Source organism: Gastrolobium bilobum, unplaced genomic scaffold (genome assembly GCF_033153095.1).
Source record: "Gastrolobium bilobum isolate Gb01-03AN ecotype WA unplaced genomic scaffold, APGP_CSIRO_Gbil_v1 utg7535, whole genome shotgun sequence".
In the NCBI taxonomy this organism is placed as follows: Eukaryota; Viridiplantae; Streptophyta; class Magnoliopsida; order Fabales; family Fabaceae; genus Gastrolobium; species Gastrolobium bilobum.
Genome location: NW_026900160.1, coordinates 73,628 through 85,663, shown reverse-complemented (window position 1 = coordinate 85,663; position 12,036 = coordinate 73,628). Strand labels below are relative to the sequence as shown.

The 12,036-nt window shown below is 30.2% G+C and overlaps 1 protein-coding gene across 1 annotated transcript; it reads left to right on the top strand.

Moving 5' to 3' along the window:
- Positions 1–4,441: 4,441 nt before the first annotated feature.
- Positions 4,442–7,209, top strand: LOC133295582 (defensin-like protein). The gene is made up of 2 exons (XM_061494423.1): positions 4,442–4,600; positions 6,863–7,209. Exons 1-2 carry the CDS (start codon positions 4,543–4,545, stop codon positions 7,030–7,032), a joined length of 228 nt encoding a protein of 75 aa, XP_061350407.1. The 5' UTR covers positions 4,442–4,542; the 3' UTR covers positions 7,033–7,209.
- The last annotated feature ends 4,827 nt before the right edge of the window (positions 7,210–12,036 follow it).

Sequence of the window (12,036 nt, the reverse complement as noted above, 5' to 3'; positions counted from 1 at the left end):
CACAGAAATCTGCTAGTTCATCTGAAGGAGTCTCTGCATATGAGTATAATCGTATGAAAGTGATAGTGTCAACTATATCCACCCAAAATCAAGAGTTACAGACAGAGATGGTTGTTACGAAAGAGCAGCTGACGATTTTGATGACTCATGTCTCCATGCCCACCGCTACACCTCTTGCTTGTGAGGCAAACAATGAGGTTCAAGTTGGTGATGATGCAGAAGATGATGTTTGTGATGCTCAGTTACACGAGAATAGTTGATAGATATTTTATGATCTGTGTATACATTTTGTGAACAATACTTATTAGTTAATATTGTAGTTTGATAAATTTGTTATTTTTGTTTTTACAATACTTTTGATCATTAAGGCTTCTTAGGTTACGACTACGATGGTTTGTATAATTATAATTATTATTATATTATAAGTTTCAGACTAACTTTCATTTGTTGTATGATTTTGATAATTTATATTATGATAATTATCAGGTATAAATTTTGTTACAAATATTTTGAAATATATTAAAAAGTTTTAAGAGTAGAGATGTAATTAGGGATAGAATTTATCCGTCCATAAGTATGTCCCTATTAGGAACAGATTCTAACCTTTCACAAATCAAAATCGTTGTCAATATTAAGAACGAAAAATACGTATTAGAGACGGAACTAACATTAGTGAGGAATTATTTAGGGATGGAAGTTTTTTTGTCTATGCCTTATAGGAATGGAAAAATTCCGTCTCTAATACCTATTTTTTTAGTAGTAAGTATAGATATATAATGATTAATGGGAAATACAATTAAAGCCACAACAAATTGAAAATTGTGGTGAAGCTAGCAAGCAATGAATTTTTCAATGGAGCGGTGCAGCAAGACTTCTCATGTACGGTAGCTAGGATTGATAAAAGGATGGTTGTAGAGAAATTAATGATGTCATTATTTTAGATTTAACTACTATTCATTTCGAACATTAAGAGCTATTATCATGATGTTTAAAGCTAGTGTTTATTGTTACTTTTTTAGATTGATCATTTTTAAGTTTAAAAAAAAAAAAAACTCTAATTTAATAACTGATCGAGTCATACTGCTAGTAATATATTATCACTCCTAGCTACACTTACCTAAATTTCTAATTATATAAAACAACTGATGACATTATAAAATCATTTTTATTTTTTTATACTTTTAATTTCTAATTGTATAAAGGTTTGAGAAAATTAAAATTGTTGATTCATGAAAGGATGGAAAATAAAATAGAACCTCAGCTCATACCTTATATAATTCTTTTGCTTACAAACCGAGGCGGATTTAGGGGGCTAAGGTGGGCCACTGCTCCCAAATTTAAAGAAACTTTTTTTTAATATATATATATAAAATAAAATTTTAGTGATATCATTAAATTATTTGTTTTAAAAATTGTATAATATAAAATTATTCTTCATGACACCATAAAATATCACACTACACTCAATCATGGCCCCATGGAAAAAAAACCTCTCTCTCTCAATTTTAACAAATCTTCTTAGCTCAAGTCTCTTACTATCTCTATTTTTTTATGAAATTAACAATGCTGCTATTATTCGATTATTTTGTTTCCAAATTCATTCATATCATTCCATATTTTGAATGTTTTGTTTCGACTCATTATCTTCCATTAATTAACATTTTTTATACCGTCATTCGGTGCATTAATATTTTTTAATGCTTTAATGTTTCATTAAGGATTACTTTTCAAACTGAAAGAATAAATTTTGTTGGACAAATAAATTAAAAAAATTCAAAACATGGATGAACCAATAAATTAAAAAAAAAAATCAAAACTCAAGGTGAAATACAATAGAGCATAACAACATATTTATTCGGGACTTGTAATATTTCAAATTTACAAATGCTCCATTTACTAAATTGTTAGTGTATTTTTCTTATTTTTTAGACTCTGAGATCTAGAAGTGTTTACTTTTCAATGTTGGTTAGCTTGATGGAGTGTTGTTCTACAATATATCTTGATAATTATATTTGAATAATTTTATTGGATTCAAGAGCTTGTCCAAGTATCATTTAGGTACTATGCATTTTCACATATATTTTTTTTAAATTTATTTATTTATCCATAATTTATTTAAACATTTTCTGAATCTATTTTTATTGTAAATAAGTTTAACAATACGAAAACACGTAGAGTAAGAGTCAAGTGAAGTGATCTTAATTTTTGTAATAGATTATTTCAATTTGTTACATATTAGGTCTGTATTGTATTTGAAGTATTTTTATTTTTGAAGAAGTATTTTTATTTTTCGCTCCTTCTCAATAAAATTTTTGCGTCCGCCACTTCTGACGAAGTGGATTTTAGCAGAAGCATGATGCTCAAATAAGATCCGGTTGTTTGTCAAGAATTATGTTTCATTAGGGTGCGTTTGGTACAGGAGGAATTTTTATTTGTCTCGAAATCTCAATTTTCAAAAATATGATTTTTATATTCAGTTTACGATAATATCCGAAAATTTAAAATTTAGAAAAATTCAGTTTTCCGAAAATCCGGCCAAATACCGTATATCAAACACCCCTTAGAGTAATTAAATGTATTAGGGAAGATACGCAGGCATTAATCAGCTGTTTGGTATAATAAATATATAATGCTGAATAATTGTTTTTTCCCTTGAAACAAACATGACGTACCGCATTGCAAATTGCTTTGACAACAAGTTTTAATTTTCTTGTTTTTATACGTTATTTGTTATTACAATTTCAATGCCGATCGAGTCCAAATTGAATTCTGCAAATTTGAAATAGAAGTCAAGTGCGGCTATTGACTAATTAATGAGTCAGTGGCTCAAAAAGGAAAGTTAAGTCATGCACGTAATCTTATACCGACATAGTATTTTTAACACTTTCATTTTATATCTCTGAAAAAAGTGAAAGAATTTATTTTTTAATTTTCACTTTCTTCTTTTATTTTAACTCAAAATATCGTATTTTAATTTGCTTAAAATATCATTATACAGTTATTTTACCTCAAAATTTTAAATTATTAGATAAATTTATGGATTTAATATTTTTTTCTATATGAGAATATAACTTAACTCGTATAACTCAAAACAATATCATTTTGAATTGAAAAAAAATATTTTTTAAGTTTAATTAATCTAGGTTAACATGAGACAACTTTATCTCATGTGACATGCGAACAATAAATCTAAAAACTATATTAATGATTTTATATTAATTTTAGGGAGAAATTATATTACAAATTTTGTTTACAAACTCTTACAAATTAACTACACTATATCTGACCGGGAATACTCCAATCAAGAGTGTTTGACCGGTCACACTTAGTATAAAATGAATTTGTAAACGAATTTTTCTTCATATTTTTATAATATACTTTATCACAAAAGAAATTATTGAGTTGGAAAAATGAACAATACACAAACTCATCTAACTGTATTAAAAAATTTCACAATACTGGTATGAAAAAATAAAATAGAAGAGGAATACAATTGTGACATATATTTTAAAAAGATGTTTTCTTAAAGTTGATTTTTTTAAAATAAACAAATAAAAATATATCTATTTCTTGAATTTTAATAAGTTAATATCACGCTATATTTTGAATTAGACAAAATTTAGAAAGAAGCTCGGGATCCTTCGACTTGAATTCAAGGTACAATAATATTATTCCAACATCTTATTTTTTACACTTTTTTTTGATACATTATTTTTTACATTTTTTACAAACACTTTTCTCTTTTAAGGTTTGGTGTTTGTTATTTTAAATGACATAAGTTATGTCATTTTAGGAGAGAGATAGACACAGAAAAATAGAAATCATGGGAGAGAGAAAGTGAGTGATTTTTTTAATTTAAAATTTAAATAAAAAATTTATGTGTCTGTCTCTCTCTTAAAATGACATACCCTTATGTCATTCAAAATGAAAAACACTTTTCTCTTTTATTATATCCTTTTTATGAGAAATAAATTTTCAAAATTCAGTTTTTTTATCTTCTCTTTCTTGATTTATCTTATAGAGAATTGCATATAAACATGCGAGAAAAATTGAAATATAAGAGAAATATTATTGTGACGAGTATTTTAAAAAAAAAATCTTAAAGTGAAATATTTTTAAAAATTAATAAAAATTCTATTCTTAAATTTAAATTATTGTATCACGTCACATTTTTAAATTAAATAAAATTTAGAAAGAAGCTAACGATCCATCAACTCAATCTATCAAGCATTTATATCTGTAATCCCAAACAAAAAAGAGTTATCCAAAAAAAGTCAAGCATTTATATCTTGGTAGGCTCTACACTCGTAACGCTGTTGAATTTTCTCCAAGAAAATACAAGCTCGACAATTGAAATCTGCTTTCCACCGTTTTATTCTAGTTACGTCTTTCATACGCCAACTTCATTGTCGGTAATTAACGGTGATCACTCTTACTCGGCAAGTCCCTGAGGACTATATATACATCTAACACAGACCACCTATAATCACAAATTCACTACTTCACTAACACACATATAACATATAAGTTAATCACTAAGCCATGGAGAAGAAATCACTTGCTGGGTTGTGCTTCCTCTTCCTCGTTCTCTTCGTTGCTCGTAAGTCATTACTCTTAACGCTAACTCTACTTCATGTGTCTAGCTATATTTATATTTAAATTTTTAGGATGCATAATTTCTAAAGTGAGAAGTGTTTTTTTTTTTTAAAAAGTAATTTTTGGAAAAAAAAAATTCATCCAAACAAGGGCTATTAAATTACACTAAAAACTTGGTATGAAGAGTTTTGCTGCCCTTGTGATCCTTCTCACTCGACCTGGAGTAGTTAAATAATCGATAAATTGGTGAACATATTTATAACATGCATAAGTAATAGAAATTATGCATTTTGCTCATATAATTTTAATTTGTTTAGAATTTAAACATAACCGATGAAGTTTTATATGGGTTAAAAATAAATTAAAGTAAAAACAATATAAATAGAAAAATACATAAACTCAATGTTTTAAAATTTTAGGTTAAGATCATAAAGAGAAAGATCTGTTTACAAACATTTTTTTACAAATTACACTAAGGAGAGTGTATTCGACTAGGATCTTAAAAGATTTTTTTGAGATAAAAAATCTTATAGATTTTAAAAAATTATTTAGAATTGGAGGGACTTTAAATATTTTTTTAAAAGCCTTCTTTTACAATCAAGATTTCATAAGATTGGATTTTAGATGATTATAATAGAATTTATAAGATTTGAAAGGACAATATAAATTCATAAGATTTTAAAAAATCATATGAATTTTTAACAAATATTCAAAATTACAAGAGTCAATAAAAAAATAACAAAGAAATGCAATAATATTAATAAAAAAAAGTAAAACCTAATATAATTTTCTCAATCAGTAAAACATAATATAATTTATACATTAAAAATTACTAATGAGTCCTCCATGGATTAACATTTTTTCGTTCCTGCTCTTGGATTTAACGAATGAGTTGAAAATTATCTTCTTTATTTGGTATCAGAGCCATGCATATATGATTATAAAATCTAATTTTTTTATTAAAATAATTCTAAATTTGCATATAGAACTCAAAGTTAATGATAAAATTTCATTTGGAATATTTTGGAATTGATCTTGGAAACTTTGGGATTTTTGTTCTACGTGATGAGAGTATTCTAACTATATATCATATGCGTGTTTTCATTGAGTATTCTAAGAAAATTTTGAATTTGAATTTCTGAGTTTTATTACATGAAAATTTCTCAAATTTTTTTTAATCGATACATTGAAATCTTAAATTGCTTTGGGACTTTTGAAAAATAAGTTTTTAGTTATCTATTGACACAAAAATTGTTTGAAATTCTTTCCTATAGCGAAAGAATTTTGTTCATGAATGTTTGTTACGAAATATAGGGTTTGTATTATGAAAGTTTCAATCTTTATTTAAATTGATCTCGTTTCATTGATGTAAAACGAAAATTGGTTTGATGATTTTAGTTCCCCTACTTTTTTTCATTATTTTATGTTGTTTTTAATATAAAAATCATACATTTTTGTGCCAAAAAAAATCGCGACCCATAACTTAAAAAATTGTTTTTTAAACTTCCTAAAACTCTCAAAAATATGTTGTTTTGAGATAGATTATATTAGAATGTTGTTGGTTTGTTGTTTCTAGATTGTTTTATGATGAAAATTGCTCAAAAATATGCTATTTTTGAGCTTTGACGAAGCTCCCATGGCGGAACTCGATTTCGAGCCCTTCAACCCACCAAAGGAAGAAGAAGACACTTTAATAGAAAAATCTCAAGAAATCCTAGGGGTTAGGGTAAGATTGTAAGGGAGACATCATATTTATATTTCTTACTAAAAAGTCTCACGAAATTCACACCAATAAAAAATTCATTGTTTTTCCTTTGTTTAAAATTCTGATTGAATACCAATGGATTTGGATGGACTCTAAAATAATCTTTTAAAATCTTAATCGAATACCACGTGACTTTTTTTTCAATCCTTTAAAATCCTAATTGAATACCAATGGATTTTTTTATCTAAAAATAATCCACTAAAATTCTTGGATCAATCTCAATCCAATACACCCCCTTAATATATATGACTTATCATACACTCTTGATTAAAGTATAACCGGTCAGACATAGTGTAGTTTGTAAAAAGAAAATTTGTAAATATAACATTCCCCGTATCATAACGTGTGAATTATTATTTTAGGGTTTGAAGATGTAACTTTATATGAGAACTAAACCATTATATTTTATACCTATTCCTTACATTATTTTTCTTCCTTTATTGTTAAATGTTTGGATCAACAAATCTCTCACATGAATCATGAATCAATTGCAACCTGCAGAAGAAATGATGGTGCAAACTGAGGCAAAGACTTGTGAGAACCTGGCTGATACATACAAGGGTCCATGCTTCACCACTGGAAGCTGTGATGATCACTGTAAGAACAAAGAGCACTTAATCAGTGGCAGGTGCAGGGATGATTTTCGCTGTTGGTGCACCAGAAACTGTTAAATAATGGATTTTCTCCAACATGAAGATGCAGCGTCACATATATACAAATAAGACTATATATCTAAATAAGACTAGTGCTGCATCTATATATGTTTTATTATAATCTCTGAAATATATATGTACTGAGTGCAAACGGGTTAGTTATGTACTTTAATAAACATGTGTTCTTTGCTATCATTTTTCAACTACAAAACCCCAATCCATTTTTCTAACGTCCACAAATTCCTTAATAGATATGTAGTATCATGTAGTAAATATTCATGTCGAGTATGAAAGAAGTTTTCAGAATTTTTTTACTTTTTCTTCGTCGATGGAAGGGTTTAAAAATGAATGAGGTCTAAAAGTCAGAGATACATGTATAAGGGAAAAAGCAAGTAAGGACCTACTGAACTTTGGTTCTTTTATTTACACTCTGGGGTTACATTCTTGGCCTTTTGGGTTATCAATCTTACTGAGATTGTGTATCTGTGTATGTTATTGTTGCTACTCACGGCAAGTGCACCGATCGTACAAGTAATATAATGTGTTAAGTAAGAGATCGTTCCCACGAGGATTATACTCAAGCACTAATTCACTATCGCGACTTAAGTTGGACAATCAATGTTGTAGTTGGAAATAGGATTTGAATTTAAAATATTAAATAGCAAAACTAATTAATCGCAATAATTAAAAGAAAACAAGAAAGTAAAAATTTGAATTAACTAACGTAAATAAAAACGTAGTCAGGGTTTCGATTTTCTTCAATCTCTTTATTACTTCTGAATTCCTTCTTCTTGTTAATCGTCCTTAGTATCAATCTAATCAATTCTTTCGCATGTTATTAGAGTTCAATTCCTTGTTACCCTAAAACCTTTACAAACTTGAAAGAACCCCAGTTCCCCGGTTATTCCCCAAGCAGCAAGCATTATGTTCAAGAATCTTAACGATTACGCAAACCCTATGTCTATTCCTAGAATCATAACGTTTACGACGAAGTTATCAGATATGGATCACACACCAACATCCCTATTGTCATGCATTTACCTATGATCAATATATAAGATTCAAGCCTATATAAAGCATTAAAAATAGATAACTTCATTCATGATATAAAGGAAAATTAACATAACGAATTGTTCAAAGCATAATAAATTGATTGAATTCCATCTAATCCTAACTACTTAAAGAACTAGCCAGACATAACAATATCTAGAACAAAAGAAACTAGAAAAGCTCCCCCAAACTCCATGGATGATTGGTGAATCTTCAATATCTCCAGTGGAAACTTGACATTGATCCGTCTCTGCCGTTCACGAACATGAACCAAGTGTTTCTCCGCGTTCCTTCAGCCTCCAAGCACCCAAGAGTTGTTTTGCAATGTAAAAGTTAATTAATTCTAGTCCCCAATGGTGCTTTTATTGGCCAAGAGTTTGTATCCTAGTAGAAAACTCGAATGGGCCTAAGTTGGATCTTTCGGGGCGCTTAAGCCCCCTAGGACGGTAATGGCAAAGTTCGCGTTGCGCGCTGGAGGGCGCTTAAGCGTGCTTCTCGACTTGAAGCTATCTTCTGGAGCGCGCTTAAGCCCTGAGTTGGGGGCTTAAGCGCCCAGAGGCAGTGGCAAATGCGTTTTTAGGGAGCTTAAGCTTCGAAATGGGGGCTTAAGCTCCCTCTGCTAACAACTCGATAAAATCTTCAATCTTCTTGTTTCCACCTTGATCCATCATCTTTTCTGATTTGATTTCCCTTTATCCAAAATCTTCATATTTGAATCTCTTTGTCATCAAATCCCTTAAAATTAGCAAAGATAATTCATTTAATTAATTATTCATAAAATTCATGATTACCATATTAAAACCCTAGTTTTTGACTTGTTCAACCTAATAATTTATATTAATTTAGTCCATAAAACAAGATAAACTCAAGGTTTATCAAACAATTCCTAGATTTGAACATTGTTGTCCTCAGCAATTAATTAGAATAAGACTATGGGAAAGTTTGGAGACGGCTAGTCATGCTTAATGGATAACAGACAGAAAACTGATCAATAATGAGATATCCAAGTATTCAGATTTGATAAAAATTAATGACACATCAAACTCAAGCAAACATTCACAACTCACTAGTCATAGAATCATAACATGAGTTCTCAAAATAAAGAGTAGTACAATTCAATTTCACAACACCCTCTCATTGGGATTTTCATTTATTCACTCACATTCAAGTATCTGAGGGTATGTGTTTCACTCTTACTTCACTGCATTAACACTACCATAAGCTTGTTTATATTCTCATTCTCCACAGTCTTACTGGTATACAAAGTCAATCAAGAGGTCTTTGTTAAGGTTGTAACGTGGCTTAGGTAAAAGGAAAGGAATTATATGGGTAAGTGGCTTAAGATTACTGATCAAAATTCAATTTCAAAAAGGAATTTATATATGACTGTTCAACATACAGTAAACAGATTTCCCTTATTTTCCTTTCTCCTTTTTTCTTCTTCCACTTATTCATATAATATGTATTTTTTATTTCTTTTCCTTTTTCCTTTTGTTTTTCTTTTTCTGTTTTTGTACCGATACACATTTCAACCTTTTTCTTTGCTTTTCTTTTCCACCACTTTTTGACTTTTCCTCTTTTCACCTTTTCTTCCACACACTAGAGTTTGAATTTCTTTCTTTTTGTTTCAATCATATCTAGTCCCTCATTTGAAATTTAATCAGTTCAGGTGAGGATGTATATGGAGTGGCTATTCATAATATGTGATTAATGAATAAATAGGCCTAGGCTCAAGGGGCTTCAACTAAGGATAAACATCAGGGTGGCTATTTTGCTATCTAGCTTTTAGAAAGATCTGCCTCTATCATTTCAACAATTGTATACTTCAGACCATTTCAAAGAGAAACAAAACAAGTTCTAGAGTGATTCATACAGTGAAGTTCACACCACAAAAAAAATAATTTCTGTTTAGGCTCAAAAGCTTACGGCTAAGCACAATGGACAATGGAACTTAAAAACAAAGAATTCACCATTTAAAAATTTCACTAACATTTAGTGACTAAAGATGGGTGGGGTATTTAAAAACTAATTTAAAGTTTAAATTTTTTAAAGTAAACTAATATAATTAAAATCTAATTTAAACTAATACGAATTTAAAATAACATAAATAAAAGGAATAAGATAATATGAAATATAATAATATTGAGAAATCTCCCCTGAATCATTGCATATGCATGTTGGATAATTTCTGTGTAATCATGAATTCTTTCCTTCTGACCATGTGAGGTTTGTGGTCTGATGAATTGCGTGGTACCCATTCCCAGATTTAAATCTTGCTATCCTCAGCAATTAATTTAAATCTAAAAGACTCCAAAGCAAGAAATCAGAAAGATTTGACACTGTATTCTGCACACATGTCAGAGAATGAACTATGTCAGCATGTCATGTCCAACAAAAATCATAATCAGGATTAGTCTCAACATACATCTCATACTACCATTAACTAGCATCAACAAAATAAACGAAATAAAATATAAGAGTCTAAAACTGATATGGGGTTCAATCCTCCTTCATATCAGTGGTGGGTGTATCATCCTCCTCTGCTGCATCCTGATCATTACCAGCTGTGGCATCTGCAGCAACAACATCATCAACATAATATATATCAGCAGCATCCTGTGTAGTGTCTGCAATTATATCAGCATCAACATTCGAGTATCTAGCATGTTTGTAAAGTTAGTACAATTTCCACAAAACAATTCCCAGATTTATATTCAGATGCATCAGAAAATAATAATGAGTATATGGAACTGAAATACTTTAACAGCATGCATAATGTCAATGATGAGCGCGCTTAAGCGCAGTAACGCGCGCTTAAGCGCTTTGAGGCAGTGAGGAATGTGATAAAATTTTATTTAGCGCGCTTAAGCTTCCCTCTGGGGGCTTAAGCGTGCCCTGCGAATGAAGATTTCTAAATGTGGAGCGCGCTTAAGCGCGCTCAGGCATAGGGGAATTGGAATTTTGGGGCTTAAGCCTCCTTTAGGGAGCTTAAGCTCTCTATACTTAGAAAATTTTTATGATTTCTTTGCATTCTTCTCCTTAAGCATTCCCTAACCTCAATGATTCCATTAAACATTATACACCAAACATATAAATCAATAAGAACTGCATACCTGTTCATGCTTCATTCCCATATATGCCTGAAAAATCCATCTCAACAGAATTTGATCATTAACCTCAATGTTCTTAGTTTTATTTTTATGTAACATAATACTTAAATAACTAAACTAGAATTAAAACTGAAAACTAAACTAAATTAACTAAAATACTGAAACTTAAAATACTGAAAGCTAAAATATTGAAAAACTAAAAACTGTTGGGTTGCCTCCCATTAGCGCTTGTTTTACGTCACGAGCTTGACGTACCTGATTTACTTTCATGGTGGCTCAAAGCATGAGCTTAGTGATGACCAAGCTCCATCATTCAGAAATGGTGTCCTCCCATAGTACTCTTGTGCATATGAGTGAGATGTAGTAGGCTCAATAGCTTTGAATTTGGTGTTTACGTGCTTTCACTTTCTCCTGAGCTCCTCCATTTTAACCTTTGGCTTACTTTCTTGAGAAGAATTCTCTTTGTGCTCTTCTTCTCCTTTCTTCTCACTAATATAGTAGACTTGATCTTCCGCTTGAGTTATAGGTGGGGGACTTCTTTATCAAAGAACTTGAAAATTGCATGCTCCCTATCTACCCGTAAGATCAACTCGCCTTTTGGTACATCAATCAGCGCTCCTGAGGTTGCCAAGAAAGGTCTTCCGAAGATCATATGAATAGTAGAATTTTCCTCTATATCAAGGATGACAAAATCAACAGGAATGATGAATTTGTCAACCTTTACCAGTATGTCCTCAATGATTCCATAAGCTTGTTTTGTAGAGCGGTCAGCCAGTTGAACTATTGTCTTGGTTGGCCTTACTTTAGTGATCCCCAGTTTCTTCATCATAAATAGTGGCATCACGTTGATGCTGGCACCGAG